This window comes from Stenella coeruleoalba (genome assembly GCF_951394435.1).
Source record: "Stenella coeruleoalba genome assembly, chromosome: 2".
In the NCBI taxonomy this organism is placed as follows: Eukaryota; Metazoa; Chordata; class Mammalia; order Artiodactyla; family Delphinidae; genus Stenella; species Stenella coeruleoalba.
The window spans coordinates 78,570,279-78,591,447 of record NC_137147.1 but is presented as its reverse complement, the minus strand read 5'-3'; the positions used below and the strand labels follow the sequence as shown (position 1 = coordinate 78,591,447).

General features: G+C 34.8%; 1 protein-coding gene across 8 annotated transcripts in view; it reads left to right on the top strand.

The window, feature by feature from the left end:
* DPH6 (diphthamine biosynthesis 6) overlaps positions 1 to 21,169 on the top strand; it is a 443,212-nt gene that overhangs the window by 170,336 nt on the left and 251,707 nt on the right. For 7 of the 8 annotated variants that reach the window (XM_079914295.1, XM_079914294.1, XM_079914299.1 and 4 more), the window contains one exon: positions 5,383 to 5,470. In XM_079914295.1, coding sequence (XP_079770421.1) covers positions 5,383 to 5,470 — 88 coding nt within the window. Of the gene's footprint in view, positions 1 to 5,382; positions 5,471 to 6,654; positions 10,357 to 21,169 lie in introns of those variants that run through there. The other variant, XM_079914301.1, reaches the window with a different exon arrangement.

The following is a 21,169-nucleotide window of genomic DNA, read 5'->3' as shown; positions in this document are numbered from 1 at the left end:
ATATACTTACTAAACTAACCAAATTAGAAAAAAATAAAAAGCACAATAAGAGAAAGAAGGCCAAAGAATAATACTCTTCCTGTTCATTGCACAACTTGAGGTCCTGGAGCACCCAGAACTCTTTATGGACAACATAGAATTATAAGAAATGTGCTGCTTTACACTACATAACCATAAGGTTTATTTATCATAGTACTTTAGACCTGAAAAATGAATCTTTCACCTCATCATTGTGTAGATAGAGAAACCTCAACCTGACTGAGGCAATGACATGATGGGAGTTAATCATGCTGTTGAAGAGAAAGATGTCAGGGAAGGTGTATTAGAACCCTCTAGTGCCAAAATGAGCTGTTCAATTGAACTGGATAATCATTTGTTGAGGATAATTATGTGGGTGGAACTCTGCAAGCTGCCACCCTGCTCTGTAAAAGTTCTTCTGTAAGAATGCAGAGGCACATCAGCAATACTGGAAGTGCTAACATACGCGTGTGTACCTTGAGAACAGAAGGGGAAGAACTGACATTTCTTTCTTACTCAGTTATCAGCTACTCACTAATCTGATTCTGATGCTTAAGCGCATTCTTTGATTTTTTTCTTCATAGGTTCTGCCTCACCTCAGCTTCATAACTTTCTTATTCGATTTCTTTTTGCTAGATTGCCTTCCCATTTATCCCCACTTTGCTAAATCCTTCCAATTTTAAAGGCTTTGGTTGTTACTACTTCCAGTGCTTGTCCTCATATCTGAACTCTCAGAACACACAGTAGTAGGCACTGATAAATGTTAAATATCATGGAATTAATTTTTCATTTATTGTTTAGTTTTAAATATCCTATTTCACTTTTATGTATTCCTTTCTTAGGTTATAACTAGAGCTTGTAGTAGTTGAATGGAAAAAGAATGTCACCTATTATATACAAAATCTTTCCTTCTCTTTAAAATAGAAAATGTCCTTATCATACCTGTCTGATAAGCACTAAATGTGATGATGTGAATGAATATGCATTGCACATTCTAAAACTGTATATAAATTAAAGTTATTTTATTTAGAGATAGTTTTCCATGTGACACAATTAAAAGATAAGTTTAGACCTGGTAACTACTTGTTAACAATTGACAGTTAATCTTACTGGATCCTGTCAGTTAGAATGTGTTTGGGGGGACAAAGTTAATAATTTCTCCTGTTATATTTGACATAGTAGTGATCTTCCACAGTTAGCATACAACTAGTTGATTATTAGGAATCCCCTTTTCAATGCCTAATTCAAATTTTATGTTAGAAAAGGAGACTATGAGGAGAAAAAATAAACTTTTGCATGCAAAATGATTTGATTATAATTAGGTGTGGTTTTTTTTTTTTTCAAAGACACAGATAGAATCTCTTGTATAATGAAATAATTTAGACAAATTAGGGTGGTTCTAGAAGTTTATTATGAGATACATTTTGCCCCGAATTCCAACTAACATTTTTAGAATCTTGTAGGAAACACTGGTATAACAGTCTTTGTGTGGAAGTAATCTTTTAAATTTTTGACTAGAACATTTTACAGTTTACTTTTCACATCAATTAGGATGTGACTACTTACCTCTAGATGCAAATTTTTAGATCAGAAAATGAGGGGTTTTTCCTGAGGAGCCTTGACAAAAAGAATTGCAGCCTAGTCTTTAAGAATAGAGGACAACTGTAGGTCCTCAAATAAAAAACTTACTTTCTCGGTGTCCCTGGTGGCGCAGTGGTTAAGAATCCACCTGCCAATGCAGGGTACACGGGTTCGAGCCCCGGTCTAGGAAGATCCCACATGCCGCGGAGCAACTAAGCCCGTGAGCCACAACTGCTGAGCCTGCGCTCTAGAGCCCGCGAGCCACGACTACTGAGCCTGCGCACCTAGGACCTATGCTGTGCAACAAGTCACCACAGTGAGAAGCTCGCGCACCACAACAGAGTGCCACCCCCTGCTCGCCGCAACTAGAGAGAAGCCCGCGCGCAGCAATGAAGACCCAACGCAGCCTAAAAGAAATATTTTTTTTTTAAAAAACCTACTTTCTTTTTATTTCTTACTTTGAAATATATGTGTAGGCATATCAAAAGTAAGAACTAAAACATGGGGAATATAGCCAGTATTTTGAAAATAAAGTAAGAACTAAAATCCCAATGTATTAATGAAGGTGATAATTTTCTTCTCACTGTTAATGAACACAATTTTAATGTCAATCTTTGATACAACCCCATATTTCCATTTGAATTGTCAATATTAATGTACTACTGCTACAGAGTTCCTGTGTATGGGATGGATGGATGGATAGAAGAAACAATGGGAAGGAAGGAGGGATGAAAAGAAGAACTAAATTCTATGATTAAAACACTATGCTCTCATTTTCCCCACTTACTCCTCGTTTCTACCTATTCAAGACAGAACTCAGCCCAGAGCATCATAATATGGCATTTAGCCGTGAGGATGAATCAAGTACTTTCCTTGTCTGCCTTCTCATATCTATTCTGTATCACTTGGGAATTTATTAGAATTTATGAACCATTTTCCTTGTATTTAAATTTATATAATTATTTTTATTATGCTAGAGATAACCATATATTGTTATTGGTATACATGTATGCTTATGTTCATGTATCCATATATATACAGTATGCATGTATGAAAATGTACGTATTCGTGTGAAGATTGGTAATTGAAAAATCAGTGTGGGTTTTTGATAGTGTCAATAGTTACTGTGTAAATGTAAAGATACTTAACAAAGTTAAACTATACAGTTATTTGTTTATTCAACAAATAATTGAAAATAAGGCAGTGTATTCTGCACTGAGCCAAAGGTGGAGTGTGGGGAGACAGGCAGACAAAGATGAACAAAACCTGGTCCCTCTCTAAGAAGGAAGACAAGCACACAGACACATAATTATAATATAGTGGATGTGTTATGAAAGGTCTGTAAATGCATTACCAAAGCACATAAAGCAGAAAACTAGCACTGTCTGAAGATGTCAGGCAAGACTTCACGGAAATGATGTTGGAAATGTCTTGTGAGGATAAGTGTGAGCCCACGGGGAATATCTGCGTGCAGTTGTCTTTTCAGAGGGGAAGTAGGAACCAAGACCATGGCTGAGCCTCAAGAGAAAATTCAGTATTTTGAAGTGAGAGGGTTAGGGCCTGATCTCTCAACTTGAGAGAGAGCCTATAGTCAGGGAAGAGAGACTCAGACCTGACTCAGCTAGCTGCCCTTTTGAAGTCGTAACTAGGGATAAGCCTAACGCAGCAGTGAAAGGGAGCATGGGATCCAGCTCTTGGCTACTGAGAAACCTCAGTTGTGTAAGAGGAAGGGGCTGCACTGATTACTTGTATTAATAGGGAAAGAGGAGGAGGGTAGCCAACTGGAAAGCATTTTTGCTGTTGTAGAGTTTTTCTTAATTTTCTGGGTCTCTCTGAGGGTATTCCAGCAGATTCTGCTCTAGGTTTCAGAGAAATCCATGAAGCAGACAGAAACCAGAGACTCTTGAAAGTTGAGTTTCAGGTGAGTTTATGAAAGAAAAGCAGAGCAGTAGTGGCATTATTCTGTTTGAAGCTAAAAGCCATTTATTTGAATCTATTATCTGTCTCCCAGTTGATTCTGGCTTTGTATAACTGAATGAAATGACGTTAGTCAATTAGAGATTATGGATTTAATAGAATCCATAAAAACCATATTCCTCTTCACTTAGTGTTCAGAATGTTATATATTTTCTCTGGATAACAATCTTGGTTCAGAATGCAGTAATTGTATCAATTAAGTGAGCTATTTGCTGTCAATCTTCTGTTTCTAGTGGGAATAACTGTCAAGAGAAAGGAGGGCCCGAAACCCTTTCCACTGACACATCACTGGTTCAGGTTAATCATGGTTTTGGTGTACCCATTGTCAAGGATATCAAGACCAAGCTGCCTACATCAGGCATTATTGAGGCTCAGGATCGGTTTCCAAAGCTGGGATTGGGAACATAGAGATTGAAATTTAATGTAAGAATGAGGTCATACACAGGAACTAGAATTTGAATCTATTGAGGAACCAAGATAGGACCAGAACAGACAACTCAGGAGTAAATAGACAAGACGACTAGACTAGAGTTAACAAGGCAGAGAGACAGGTGGTAGAAAGCAAGAGGGTCTCCTCTTTTCTTTCTCTTTCTCCTCTTGCTCATTATACATTGAGGCATCTTTCGGTTAGGTAGTCTGTGAAGGCAGGTTATTACTTTCTTTCATGATCCCGATTATAATGTTTTTCTTTTAAAGTCATAGAAGCCTGTTTTAATGTAATTTTTTAAAGCACTAACAAGATACGTATTTGATACTAACGGTTCATGAATAGTAGTTGATTTTTTTTTTTTACCATCAAACTTTTTTCTCTATCTCTGATCTTTCAAGTGAAAAAGTAAGCATATTTTGCACATGAAAATTTAATATATCGGATCCTAGTCTTTTGAGATTTCTTCTATTGTCGCTAAATAACTTTGCATTACAAAAGTTAATTCAAAAATATTTTACATTAGTGGAAAAGAATCAAAGTAAGAATTTATTTTGCTGAACAACAATGGTTAAAGTGCTAACAATGTACTAATATAAACATTGGAACTAGTTCCTAAGGCATTAAAGAGACATGAGAAATTTCTGCTTTTAGGATTTGAGTTAAAATACAAAAACACTATTGCTTTCTTAATAAACAACAATAAAAAATAATTAATTATTAAAACTTCACACATAATCTTAGTTATTCATATGTGCTTTACAGGGTATCTTTGATAAAAGTTGAGTTAATTTACATGTATCCATATGGTGCCAGCAAGCAGTTCATACTGTTTTACCTGAATGTGGTAATTGCTATGTCAGACAATCAATTTTAATAACAATGATATTGCAGTGTGAAGAGTTCATCTAGAGCTTAAAACCATCACCAGTACTGCCTTTGTGAAGGATAATTGAGATTTTGTGTGAAACACTGGATGAATTACCTCTTGAAAATGAAAAGAATAATGAAGATAAAGCACTACTGTTTAATGGTAGCCCATACCAACCAAATTTGTGAAAATGAAATTGAAGTTTCAAGTTGTAAAACTGTTCGGAGAGCTTTGAGTGAACCTGAAAGTTGAACTGTGTGTCCTCATAAAGATGAAAAGGTCTTTACTTATTTTTGAAAGTTTAATATTCTCAATCTTTTCCCCAATTAAATATTGGATTATTAAAAGTAGATGTTAATCATTAATTATGTAGTAAATATGTATACAATAGTATACTAGTGGAAATAAATGAGGATTTTTGGTCTTTTCTAGTCACTAGTAGGAGCAACTTGCCACAAAACAGATTTTGCATAGTAGATAAATGTATTTTAACATTTTTTTATTTCAGAGATTCATCAGAAGTAGTCACACATTCAGCTGATGCATTTGCACCTGTGGCTTACCTACGCTTTTTAGAATTGCACTTGGAGGACAAGGCAAGTAAATCTAATTCACAGTGATTTAAAGAGAAAATTGAGATATGTGCATTGTCTCTATAGATGTAATTCTATAACAACAAATGAAAGGGTAAAAAAAAGTGATTTTTTTCAAATCCTCAATCAGTAACTAAGAATTCTGCAGATGTTTATAGTTTTAAGAGCTGTATATTATGTAAAAGATATTACATTGCTGAAGAGTTTGCAGTTCATTTGAAAAGGGAATCATATATACATTAATCAAGGAGAAGACAGGACGGTGTATAACCAAATATTAAATCATCTAGAAAATTAAGGATTAGGTTATTGAGCATCAGCCTTAGGGGAAAGGTTTGAGGATAAATTGGATCTTCATTATACAAAGTTTAAGAGGAGAAGAAAAGGACAAATTAAACCTTTTCCAAAAATATACAGGGGAACAGTCGTACAAATGAAAGATGAAAAATGAAGCAAAAAGTGTGATAGTTTTATTTTAAATACATTGATTGTCAAAACACAGCAGAAGTCAATTTTAAAATGTTTTGTGGAATAGTTAAGGTCTAGATTAGACCCTGTGATTAAAAGCTCTGCTCCTTGAGGCATAAATGATTGGAAGAAGTCTGCATCTTTCGTGTTCTGTCATCAAGTGTCTTGAGGCACACCCACAGTCATATATATGATAGAGAATCTGAAGAACCAAGAGAATCAATGATTGGCAAAGGAAGGAGAAAAATGGGAACCCCAGTAATCTCTCAATCAGCAAGAATTTCTAAAAGTAGAGAATAATATTTGGAGCCATTTCTCTAGAAAAACTACAAAAGACAAGGTTGAAAAGAGGTGATTGAATTGGGCTGAAAGATGACTATTGGTGACCTTTTACCAAAAAACTGGTAAACCTCAAGAGAATGAAGCGAAACTATCCAGACATCTTTCAGACCCACTGAAAGGAGCCTCTCCTAGGTCTCTGCTACTTTTGCTGCCATGGGCACACACAAAAAAATCAAAACCACCAAATTCTGGTTTAAATACATTTGCCATTGTATGTTCATCTCTACCTAAATAGCTCAGTATTCACACTATTTTGGTATTGCTTTGTTCTTCTCTATCCATTTTCCCTCTTGCAGAAAAGAATATTACTTCTTTAAGGTGCAGTACTCACTGACACTGAATAAATACGGTGCATTTCCTTTTTTTTTTTTCCTTAGGTGTCCCCAGTACCTGACAACTGCAGAACATCTAATTACATACATAACTCTTGAAAAGCATTTTTGTTACTAAGCTGGTATTTTTATATTTTAAAAATCACATAGCATTTTCTCAATTATTATGTCCCACTTTTTTCATTACATTTTTTTATTCTTAGAAATATTTATCTTTATCAGAAGTTGATAGAACCATTGATTAATTGGTTAACACATCCAATCCATGATCTCTGTGATTGGTACCTTCTTTTTTCCCCTTTTACTTCATCTGAAATCCTCATTTCTGTAACATTTCTTTGCTTTCATCACACTGGTTTATTTTCCTCTTTCTTGTTCCTGCTTTCATCTCTGCCTATAGTATCCTGATGCAAAGGCAATTGAAAATGAGGATGAAAAGATAGTCGCTGTATTTAGCTAATCAAGTTTATTCTACCGGGCATCACCATTTTTGTTTTGAATATATTAATTGTTTCAACATTATTGGGCAATCAAGAAGAATACCATTAACTCTTACTGGTTGTTTTATAACTGATTAAAAAATGTAGTTTTTCGGTATTACCTATGCTGACTTCAGACTACTTTTAGAGTTTGCAGCAAAATTGAGCAGAATGTACAGAGAGTTCCCACATATGCACAGCTCCCCCAGCTGTCAACATCCCACACCGCAACAGTACATTTGTTACAATCAAGGAATTTACACGGACACATCAGTTATTACCCAAAGACCATAGTTACATGATGAGTCACTCTTGGTGTTGTACGTTCTGTGGGTTTGGACAAATGCATAATGACTTGTATCTACCATTATAGTATAATACAGAATAGCTCTGCCTATTCATCCTTACTTTTCCTCTAACCCCTGGTAACCTCTGATGTGTTTACTCTTGCCATAGTTTTGCCTTTTCCACAACATCATGTAGTTGGAATCATTTAGTATGTTGCCATCTCATATTGGCTTCTTTCACTTACTAATATGCATTTGGATTCCATTGTGTCTTTTCATGGTTTAACAACTCATTTCTTTTTCTTTTTTTCTTAAGACATTTTTTTAGGGCAGTTTTCGGTTCACAGAAAAATTGGAGGGCAAGTACAGAAATTTCCCATTTACCCCCTGCACCCACATATGCATAGTCTTCCTCATTATCAACATCCCTCCCCAGAGGGGTACATTTGTTACAATTAGTGAACCTACATTGCACATCGTAATCACTCAAAGTTCATAGTTTACATTACAGTTCACTCTTGGCTTTGTACATTCTATAGATTACATGTATCCATCATTATGGTATCATACAGAATATTTTCACTGCCCTAAAAATCCTCCATGCTCCACCTTTCATCACTTAACTACCTCCAACCCCTGCAACCACTGATCTTTTTATTATCTCCATAGTTTTGCCTTTTCCAGAACATCATATAGTTAGAATAATATGGTATGTGCCATCTTTAGATTGGCTTCTTTGATTTAGTAATATGCATTTAAGGTTCCTGCATGTCTTTTCATAAGTTTTTAAATGCTTAATAATATTCCATTGTCTGGACATACCATAATGTATTTATCCTTTCACCTACTGAAGGACATCTTGGTTGCTTGAAGTTCTGGCAATTGTGAATAAAGCTTTTGTAAAACATCCATGTGCAAGTTTTTGTGTGGACATAAGTTTTCAACTCTATTGGGTAAATACCAAGGAGCATGATTGCTGGATTATATGGTAAGAGTATATTTAATTTTACAAGAAACCACCAAACTGTCTTCCAAAGTGGCTGTACTATTTTGCATTCCCACCAGCAGTGAATGAGAGTTCCTCTTGCTCCACATCCTTGCCAGCTTTTGGTGCTGTCAGTGTTTTGGACTTTCATCATTCTAATAGGTGTGTAATGGTATCTCATTGGTGTTTTATTTTATTTTTTTAATATTTATTTATTTATTTGGCACTCAGGATCTTTGTTGCCGCCTGCGGGATCTTTTAGTTGCAGTGCTCAGGATCTTGAGTTATAGCATGTGAGCTCTTAGTTGTGACATGTGGGATCTAGTTCCCTGACCAGGGATCAGACCCAGCCCCCTGCGTTGGGAGTGTAGAGTCTTAACCACTGGACCACCAGGGAAATCCCCTCATTGCTGTTTTAATTTGCATTTCCCTCATGACGTATGACATGGAACATCTTTTCATGTATTTATTTGCTATCTCTGTATCATATTTGGTGAGATGTCTTTTGCCAATTTTTTATTTGAACTCTGTTTTTTATTATTGAGTTTTTAGCAGTTCTCTATATATTTTGGAAATAGTTCTTTATCAGCTGTGTCTTTTGCAAATATTTTCTCCGAGTCTATGACTTGTCTACCCATTCTTTTTCCAGTGTCTTTCACAGAGCAGAAGTTTTTAATTTTAATGAAGCCCAGCTTATTAATTATTTTTTTCCTGGATCATGCCTTTGGTGTTGTATCTAAAAGTCATCACCAAACCCAAGGTCATCTAGGTTTTCTCCTATTTTATCTTCTAGGATTTTTATGGCTTTGCATTTTACAATTGGGTCTGTTATCCATTTTGACTTAATTTTTGTGAAGGGGTATTAGGTTTGAGTCTGCATTCATTTTTTTAATGTGTGCGTGTCTAATGGTTCTAGCACCATTTGTTGAAAAGACTATACTTTCTCCATTATATTGCCTTGCTCCTTTGTCTGTATTTGTGTGGACCTGTTTTTGAGCTCTCTATTCTGTTCCATTGATTTGTTTGCCTATTCTCTTGCCAATACCGCAAAGTCTTAATTACTGTAGCTTTATAGTATGTCTTCAAGTCAGATAATGTCAGATTCTGACTTTGTTCTTCTCCTTCAATACTGTGGTGACTATTCTAGCTAGGTCTTTTACCTTTCCATATAAACATTAGAGTCAGTTTTTTGATATCCACAAAATAACTTGCTAAGATTTTGAATGGGACCACATTGAATCTATAGATCAAGTTGGAAAGAACTGACATCTTAACAATATTGAATCCTACTATCCAAGATCATGGAATATCTATTTATTACATTCTTCTTTGATTTCTTTCATCAGAGTTTTATGTATATATGTATATGTATATGTGCTTAAGACATCCTTTTTAATGTTCATCGTTCTAAATCAGTTAAATGTTGCCCCCTTTAGGACTTTTTAATATCAGGCTTTGAGACGACATTCTTAGGGTGAATCAGGAAAGAAATAAGAGTTCCTTTCCCAGAAATTTTATTACATCTCAATGGATTGGGTAAAGCATTGGCCAAGTCACCAGCTTTACTCCAGAGCCCACGCAGGTAGTAGAGAAGGGGATTCTATAGAGGGAAAACAAAGTATAATTAACAAAAGAAAGATGAATAAATGCTAGAGGGCAAAAATGATAGATACTCTTTCACATGTTTTATCAAATTCACATTGTTATCTTAAACTCATAATAACAAATTAATTAACACTCTACCCCAAATAATAGTGAGACCTCAAATGTATACTTTGAATACCACTCTGAAAATCCGTCCGTATCTGTTCCCTAAATTCCTTTAGTTTCTACTCACTTTATAACACATTTGCAATCTAGCTTGACCTCAATTACTTTGATGTTGGTCTTTTCTGTCTTCATAATTGTTAATCATTTTTCCTGATAATATTGACTAACATCTCCTCAGAATTTTTTCCTATAATGTGTATATGTCATTGTACTATTCTGACTTTCCTTCCAGTCTCTCAAGATTTCTTATCTTCTTCAATAGCTTCTTTGCTTCTTAACTTCAACATATATATATATATATATATATATATATATATATATATATATATATATATGCCTCAAGTTCTTTTTATGGCTCCATTTTATTCTTTGTCAGTGTTTTCTCTGACAAAGACTGTGTCTTCTCCCACAAGTTTACTTTTAACCTCTATGCAGATAATTCTCAAGCACTGTCTTTCTGGACTTTCTACTACTATCTTTTTTTTCCTCTTAACTCTACATCCTTATTTCTGACTGCCTGCCGGACATGACTGCCAATAAATATCAAGCTCATTATGTACAAACTTTGAAATCATTTTCCCCTCCAAGTGCACCTTTTCCTTGTTTGTTGTTATTTAACACAACTCTTTTCCCCCTAGTAACTCAGGCACAGAAAAAAACAAATCATCTCTTCTTTACTATGGACATTCAATTGGTTATCTAATCCTTTATAAATTAGTTTTAATGTCTTGTACACCAGCGGCCCCCAACCTTTTTGGCACCAAGGGCCATTTTCGTGGAAGACAATTTTTCCACAGTTGGGAGTGTGGGTGATGGTTCAGGCAGTAATGTGAGTGATGGGAAGCAGTGGGGAGAGGCAGATGAAGCTTCACTCACTCTCACACTGCTCACCTCCTACTGTGTGGCCCAGTTCCTAACAGGCCACGGACTGGTGCTGGTCCATGGCCCAGGGGTTGGGGACCCCTATTGTACACTATTCCATCTCCGTGCCCATCTCTCTAGTTAAAGTTGTATCTTGCCCAAACTCTTGGACAAGATAGAACTTCTTTAAGTGCACTCCTTGCTTTTATTCTCCCCATATTCTACTTCATTGCCATATTAGATTTTTCTTTCTAGTTTTTGTTTCTATGCACAAAACTCCATAATGGCACTACATGGTTTTCTCAATAAGTAAGATGTTTAGCTATGACATGTTGCCATAACATCCTTTTTCAGTCTTTCTCCCAGGATTCCCCCACGTGTACCTTTGCTCTTGTAATACAGAACCATTGGAAAAGTCCCTTACCATGCCTTCTGCTTCTTTCCTCCCTTGCCTTTGCTTATTCTATCTGTCTTTTTTAACTGTTTACATCCTGTCCATGATGTATGACTGAATTCAAATACTCTTATACATTTAGCCACACCAGATGAACTGCCCTAATACTTTGTTCCTCTCTTGTGACCATTAATTTAAGCAGCTTATGTTATAGTTGTTTAAGGACTTATTATTTCTACTAGACTGTAAATTTCTTAAGGACTCTTCTTTTTTCATCTTCACACCCCCTACAACAGCAACTAGTTCTGCAATAAGAATTTTTTAATTTAACTGATTGTTATTTTCATACTTCATTTTTTTTCTTACAAAATTTTATAGACGTGCTTCCATTTCATGTTGCATACCATTTAATGAAAGTCACGTTCTTGTTTATTTTTCTTTTATTCTGTTAGAGAAAAATGCTCCAAGCAAACTGGAGCATAAAATACAGCCTTTAGAGAGGTTGTTAGTGTAAAATTTATCACTAAGATTTGCACTTTATATATAATGACCCTTAAACTTTTCTATTGAATAATTAACCTATTTAAATGTTACCTTTAAGTTAAAATATTTATTTATGTGAGTGTAAAAATTATATCAACTAAACATGGGATCCCAAACAAAATAACTGAATAATGAAAAGCTCCAGGTTAAAAATGGGGAAATATATTAAAATTTCTTTTGGGGGCTCTGACTTTATTGCTTATGGCAAACTTGATGCTAAAATGAACCATACATACATCACTACTCTGACAGGCTTGAGAAAATGAAAAATACAAAGCTTTACATAAATCAGCCAACAGATCATATTAAAATGCATAATCTTTAACAGAAGAATAAAGACTTTTAACAGTTCAGAAACCCTTCCTTATGTAGTTGTTTTAGATTTTTCAAACAGCTTTATGAGAAATAATATTTCAAATTAATTATTGGCAAAGCCATTGCATTCATTAAGAGACAAGGTTCATGGAAATTTAGCTCCAATTTTACTAACGTACCCTAGTATCACTTAGTACTTAATTTTGTTTTTTGTTGAAATAACCCATGGGACAATTATATATTTTATATAATTATAAAAGCTCATATTCGTACTAGTTGTAACTTTTAAAGACATCATAATTTCCTGGACCATTCTTGGTCTTTCATTTTATTTTGCTTTTTTTCAGAAACCTCATCAAATATCTTGAAAAAATTTATAACATTAAATCATCTCTCTGCTTTTATTTTTCTCTTCAATCCAACAGATATCTGTGAGCACCTACTCTATTTAAAAAACTGTTAGGCCTACATGGAATTGACTATAATTATGGACAGAATACAGCATAATTCTAATTCTGATTTTAAATTGAAGTTATTATGAGTAGTCATTATTCCCAGCATTATGATTACAATAACAGTTCACTAGCCTGGCTAATCTGAACTGAAGTTATGGCCATAATATATTGTTGATTCAAGGTGAAAAGTAATGTGTGGGATATGAACTTGTTTTTCTAAAATATAGTGGTGGAGACAAGGAGCTTATATATTTAATTATATTTGATTAAGGATAGTAAGATGTAAGCACATAATAACCAGACTGATCATATTGGTTTCTTTGGGGAAAGGGAACATGAAGGGGAAAAACAGAGAGAAGCTTAATTCTTTATATATCTGTAATTGTGACTTCTTACAATGAGCATATATTTTTAAATTTTAAAATATTTGATTAAGAAAATGAGGCAAATGAGTTCATCAGTGCTAAATGAGTATTTAAATGTTATTCTACAGTGTTTTAGTAGTCTCGGTAGAAAGAGATGCACTAGAGCCCTTTAAAACTTTCCATATAACTTAAGTGAAAACAGTACCCACGATGTGGGTTGAAATCTAGTTGATCCTATAGTAAAGTCTAAGCAGTGAGTCTTGGGGCAATAAATAAATAAATAAAGACTAAAAGTATTTGGATGGTTGGCCTTTTGATTATGTTGTGCATGGGAGTTTACTCTCACAGCTCATAGACGCATGTATAAATTTGAAGATCCCTGCCATGGAGATATGCTGCCACAGTCTCTATACCACCTCAAAAATATTTCTTTACAGAGGGACGAAAGAAGGAGAAAGATAAAGGATGACTTTTATTCGTGAACATTTGGTTCAGCACAAATTTCCTACCACACCCCACCCTTTCCCCATCTTTTGCCCTCAAGCTAAAGAGCAGAAAACTGATCTGGTAGGAGGGAGCAAGGCATTCAGCAGGTTTTAAAACCTTATTCTATAAACCTTATTGATATAACTTGGGATTCAGGTAGATTTTGGCCTTAGGTACCGCTGTGCCATTGCTGCCATAAATGATCACTGGAGCAGATTAATAAATCAAGCGTCAGATTCACCCAAGTTTAGAGAGCTACTTAACTCATTTCTGTCCCTAATGCATAGATTTCAGTAGTACCAACAATTTGTCAGTGTGTCAGGAAGTCATGAATCAAACTGGGCAGTAGAAGAGATTTTGAACCCAAATCTTGATAGATTTAATCAGTTTGGGGCAGGATCATAAAAATAACCAATCAGTTGATTTCCTTCTCTTCCTTCAAATTCTAATTAACTGGCTTTTTTTCTTTAATATTTACTTAGTTGTTGTGTTCTCCTGTGTAGCTTTTTGTTCTTGGTGTTGTTTTAAAAAATAAAGTTTCTGATTGGTGTTTTCATAAAGTTTCACTTTGATGATTTCTCATAAAAGAGGTGTGGCATACCACTTATTCATTTAATATATTTATTTGGTGCTTACATTTATATGCCTGACACTGTTCATTCAGTGGGGATACAATAGCGAATTGAACAACCAAAAATCATTTCCTTCGTGGAGCTTTTATCCTATGGAATGAGACAGATAAACAAATCAAATATATAAAATAGAGGGGATGGGGGAAGTTGCCTCATTGCCCACAGAAATGAAGATTGTAGTTTATGGAATAAACATGATCTGAGAATCTTAGGCTGCTCTGGTGACAGGTTTAAACCCAGATTTAGGGTAGCAAGACTGGTTCTTTTGGTCATACCAGAGAGTGGTGGTGAGCTGTGAGTGGTTGGATTTGGGTAGGGAAAGGCTAAGAGTCTTGCCAGAAGCCTGTAGATACATCCAAAGAGTGATTCAGTGAATTAGAAGTCAAAAGAAAATATTCAGAATGAAGCATGGAGAGAAATAAAGAAAAATACACATTAGAGGTTGAGAAATAAAAATAGTGGAAAGGTCTAAAATGTAAAGTGTCAGAGAGGAGAGGTATAATAGGTAAAGTGCACAAATTGAGAAGATAATGGTTCAGAACTTTCCAAAATTAATTAAACACACTAAGGTACAGATTCAAGAAGTCTTATGAACCGCAGATGGAATAAAGAGAGATTCATATTTAGGTGTGTGATAATAAAATTGCTGGAAACAAAAATCAAAGAAAAAAATTGAAAATAATCAAAATGCATTTTTTAAAAGGCTACATTCAAAGAAGCAACTATTAGAATGAAACCTAACTTTTAAACAGAAAAAAAGGGAATCCAAAACAATGGAGTCATATTCTTGGTAGTGCTAAATGAAAATAACCATCATCCTAGAATCTGTAGCCAGCAAAAAATATCCTTCAAAAATTAAAGTGAAGGTACTTCCAGGATGATGGATATGCATTTGCCAGAACTCATTGGTAGAGCACTTATGGTTCATCCATTTCACTGTAATTTTTATCCTTAAGATATAAATATTTTAACTCTAGTTAAAAACATTTATGTTAAAACCTTAACATACTTTATTATGCTTTGGTGTGTCTGCTAGTAATAATTTTTCTAAGCTTTTGTTTAAAATTTCTTAACTTTATTTTTATTTTACTCCAACATTTTATTAAGGAAAATTGTAAACATACAGAAAAGTCTAAAGGAAGAAGAAATAAAGACCTTCCCAGTTAAAGAAAAACTGAGAGAGTTCTAGACTTGCCTTTCTTATGAGTATTGCTAAAGGGAGTTCTTCAAGTTGAAAAAAAAAAAAGACACTAGACAGCAACACTAAAGCATTTGAAAATGTAAAGCTCTCAAATAAAACGTAAATATGTAGATGTATACAGAGTTTTATAATATTGTAATGGTGGTGTGTAAATTATTTCTAATTCTGGCATAGAATATTATAAGTAAAATCATGAAAAGTAACTATAACTATAAAACTATGTTAGAGGATACAGAATATACAAAGATATAAGTTGTGACATCAATAACATAAGGTAAGAGAGAGGAAGTATAAAGAGGAAGTATAAAGAGGAAGTATAAAGTATAAAGGAGTAGAGTTTTATATGTGATTAATGTTAAGTTGTTATCAGTTTAAAGTAGATTGTTATAGATGTTTGATGCAGTCCCCATAGTAACCACGAAGAAAATTACAGAGAATGCACAAAAGAAATAGAGAAAGGAATCAAAGTGTGTCACTACAAAAAAAAAAAAAAAAAATCAAAACACAAAAGACAACTGCAAAAGAGGAAAGGGTGACAAAATAACTAGAAGACTAGAAGACATAAACAATTAACAAGATGACAATAGTGAATCCTCTCTACCACTAACTGCCTTAAATAGAAATAGATTAAACTCCAAATCAAATGACATTGGGGAGGGTGGAGATCAAGATGGTGGAGTAGGAGGATGTGGAGCTCACCATCTACAAAACACCAAAAATTACATCTACATGTGGAACAATTCTCATGGAAAACCAAATGACATAGAGTGGTTAAATGTATTGAAAACAACAACAACAACAATATGCCCTTTATAAGAGATAACACTTTAAATCTAAGGTTATCCATAGGCTGAATGTGCAAGGATGAAACAAGGTATTCAATGAAAATGATAACTAAAAGAGAGCAGGAGTGGCCATACTTATATCAGATAAATAGATTTTTAAGTCAAAAACTGTCAAAAGAGACAAAGAAGAACATTCTATAATGATAAAACAGCAGCTCACCAGGACGTTATAACAACTATAAATATATATACACCTAACAGCAGAGCACCCAAATATGTGAAGCAAACAGTGACAGAATTGAAATGAGAAATAGACAGTAACACAATGATGGTAGAGATTTCAGTCTCTCACTTTCAATAATGTAGAAATCAACCAGATTAAAGGTCTTGACCTATACTGTAGGAAACAGAGGACTTGACCTATACCGTAGACTAATTGGACCTAATAGACATTAAAATAACACTCCACCCAACAACAATAAATTATACATTCTTCTCAAACATACAAGGAACATTCTCCAGGATAGATCACTTGTTAGGCCACAAAACACTTCTTAACAAATTTAAGAAGATTGAAATCATACCAAATATCTTTTCCAACCAGAATGGTATGAAACTTGAGATCAATAACAAAACTGGAAAATTCACAAATATGTTGAAATTAAACAATACACTCTTGAACAACCCATGGGTTAAAACATACACACACACACACACACACACACACACACACACTCAAGAGAAATTAGAAAATATCTTGCGACAAATGAGAGTGAAAACAGAACGTACCAAAAATTGTGAAATGCAACAAAAGCAGTACCAAGAGGGAAATGTATAGTGGTAAACACATACATTAAAAACAAAGACAGGGTGATGTTAGCATCATGGCCGGGTGAGACACCCCCTTTGTTGCTTCCCTTTAATCTGCAACCAGTAAAACATCCACAAGTCAGCAAAGGTGGTTCTGCCTAACACACCAGAACACTGCAGAATTTTCACACATCTGTACATTTAAAGGTGGGTGGACTCCAGCACATGGGGGAGGCAAAACCAAGGGAACAGCAGAGGCAATGCCTCTTATCCTGGATCCTCAGCCACTATAGCTGAACCTGCAGCCCTAGCGAACCCAGTAGCAACAGAGGAGTAGCACACACAACTCTGTCCTCCTGGCCACAGCAGTACTTGTGGCCACAGGTAATTGGGCAAAAGTGGTTCAGGGCCTGTGACCCCATCTCTCCAGCCGATACAACCATGACTTAGGCCTTCCTGCTCCCCACCTTCAACAGTGGCAGCCACAAACTCAGAAACTCAAGACACAGCAGAGGCACTGACAACCCCAGCAACCCCCATCTAACCCCCTCCCTCTGCAGCAGTGGAGTCTGTGACTCAGGAGATCCCCAACACAGGAGTAGCACCTGCCACCCCAGTGCCACAGATGCTGGCTCCAACAACAAGCAGTAACAAAGGGCACTAAGCTACACCGCTGAATGACGGAGGCAGTGGAGGGTGGAGAGTGACATCTCTAAAGCGCAACCAGAGGCGGCCCAAGTAAGGAAGACCAAAACTTGTGCTATAGCACTGCCTACCGAGGAAAGAAAGACCTGTAATATCCAACCTGTTGAATCCGTTATTGGAAAAAAAAGCAAAAAAAAAGCTTTATTTAAAGAAGAAAAGTATTCACTACTTAAAATGAGTAACAAATCATCAAGCATCATAAAGCATCACAGTAACACTGTATCACAAAAAGAAAATGACACTTCTCCAGAAACCAAAAGTAAAGTCATGGAATATTACAAGCTAACTGATAGAGAATGCAAAATAGCTGTCATGAAGAAACTCAACAAGCTATAAGAAAACTCAGAAAGGCAGTTCCATGAGTTTAGGAGTAAAATTAATGAACAGAAGAAATAGTTTACCGAAGAGATTGAAAGTCTAAAAAAGAACCAAAACGAAAGTCTGGAGCTGGAAAACTCAATAAACAAGATGAAGAATGCATTAGAAAGCATTAGAAGTAGAGCAGGCCATGCAAGTGAGAATTAGTGAGCTCAGTGGCAGAACTACAGAAATGATACAAGTAGAAGAGGAAAGACAATTAAGATCTTTTAAAAAGTGAGGAAATTCTACAAAAGCTATCTGAGTCTTCTAGGTAGGGCACCATAAGGTCATAGGCATCCCAGAAGGAGAAGAGAGTTTTTGTTGTTGCTGTTTTTTAATAACTGAGAAATTCCCAAACCTGGAAAAGGAACTGGATATAAAAGTCCATGAAACTAAGAAAATACCTAGCTACCTCAACATAAAAAGACATTCTCTAAGATACAGTATATTAAAATTGTCAGAAGTCAATGAGAAAGAATTTTAAAGGCAGCCAGGGGAAAAAAGATAGTAACTTAAAAAGGAACCCTTGTAAGGTTAGCACATATGTCAGCAGAAACTCTACAGGCCAGGAGGGAGTGGAATGACATTCTCAAAATACTGAAAAATAAAAATTGGTCCACCAGGAATCCTCTATCTTGCAGTTTTAATTCAGATATGAAGAAGAAATAGTCTTTCTCAGACAAATAAAAGCTGAGGAAGTTCATCAACACTAGATCTGCCTTACGAGAAATGTTGGAAGAAGCTCTTCTACCAGAAACAAAAAGGCAAAAGTACACAAAACTTTGAGTAAAGTGATAGAGTCAGAAAATTGCGACTCTGTATCAGAATAAGTTTTTAAACACTTTAATGTAGCATAAAGGTTGAAGGGGGAAGCAAGCAGTAAAAATAACTATAGCTACTTAAATTTGGTAATAAATTCACAACATAAAAAGGGGTAATTTGAGACAAAAAAAAGCATAAGAACACTAAGATATATAAAGCAATTACTAACAGACCTAAAGGGAGAAATTGACATCACAATAATAGTATGGGATGTTAACACCCCACATACATCAATGGATAGATCATCCAGAAAGAAAGTCAACAAGGAAACAATGGCCTTAAATGAAACATTAGGCTGGATAGATTTGATAGATTTGTACAGAACATTGGATCCAAATGCAGCAAAATACACATTCCTAAGTGCACATGGAACGTTCTCAAGAATAGACCATATGTTCGACATAAAACAAGTCTCAATACATTAAAGGCTGAAGTCATATCAAGCATCTTTTTTGGTCACAATGATATGAAACTGAAATCAACCACAAGAAGAGAGCTGGAATAATCACAACTATATGAAGACTAAACAATATACTACTGAACAACTATTGGGTCAATGAAGAAATCAAAGGAGAATTTTTTTAAAAAATCTGAAGACAAATGAAAATAAAAATACAACATGCTGCTTACATGGTATGCAGCAATAACAGTTGTAAGAGGGAAGTTTCTAGCAATACAAGCCTACCTCAAGAAACAAGAAAAATCTCAAATAAAACAATCTAATCTTACATCTAAAGGAAATAGAAAAAGGAGAACAAATGAAGCCCAAATTCAGTAGAAGGAAGGAAATAATAAAGATTAGAGTGGAAATAAATGAAATAGAGACTAAAAAGACAATAGAAAAGAGCAATGAAACTGAGCTTGTTCTTTGAAAAAATAAAAATAATTGACAACCTTTAGCTAGACTCACTAAGAAAAAAAGACAGGAGTCTCTGATAAATAAAATCAGAAAGGGGGGAAATAGCAATGGATACTCAGAAATACAAAGTAATAAAAGAGAATATTATGAACAGCTATATGTCAACAAATTGGACAACATAAAAGAAATGGACAAATTCTTGGAATCATATAACCTTCCAAGACTAAATCATGAAGAAATAGAAAATCTGAATAGTCTGATCACTAGTAAAGAGATTGAAATAGTAATCAAAAACCCCTCAGAAAACAAAAGTACAAGACCAGATAGCTTTACAGGTAAATTCTACCAAACATTCAAAGATGTAATACCTATCCTTCTCAAACTCTTCCATAAAGTTGAATAGGAGGGAATGCTTTCTAACAGCATCTTAAAAGACCAGCATTACTTTGATACCAAAACTAGGCAAGCACAACACAAAAAAAGAAAATTATAAGCCAATATCTCTGCTGAACATAGATGCAAAAACCCTCAACTAGCAAACTGAATACACCAATACATTAAAAAGGTCATACACCATGAACAAGTGTGATTTATACGAGGAATGCAAGGATTTTTCAATATCCACAAGTCAATCAATGTGATATACTACATTAACAAATTGAAGAATAAAAACCATATGATCACCTCAATAGGTGCAGAAAAAGTATTTGACAAGATTCAACATCAATTTATATAAAAACTCTCAAGAAAATGGGCATAGAAGGACCCTACCTCAACATAATAAAGGCCATCTATGACAAATCCACAGCTAACATCATACTTAATGATGCAAAACTGCAAGCTGTCCCTCTAAGACCAAGAATAAAACAAGGATGCCCACTCTCACCACTCTTATTCAACATAGTATTGGAAGTCTTAGCTAGAGCAATTAGATGGGAAAAAGAAATGAAAGTCATCTAAATTGAAAAGGAAGAAGCAAAACTGTCACTATTTGTGGATAGCATGATCTTTATATATAGAAAATTCTATACCAAACAACTATTAGAAATAGTAACAGATACAGTAAAGCTGCAGGATACAAATTAACGTGCAAAGTCCATTGTTTCTATATGCTAACAGTGAGCTAGCAGAAAGAGAAGTTATGAAAATCTCATTTAGAATTGCAACAAAAAGAATAAAGTACATAGGAATAAATTTAATCAGGGAGGTGAAAGACCTGCACACTGCAAACTGTAAGACATTGTTGAAAGAAACTGAAGAAGACATAAAGAAATGGAACAATATTCCATGTTCATGGTGTGGAAGAATTAACTTCTTAAAATGTCTATATTACTTAAAATGGTATACAGATTCAGTGCAATCCCTATCAAAATCCCAAGGACATTTTTCACAAAAACAGAACAAAAAATTCTAAAATTTGAATGGAACCACAAAAGACTCTGAATA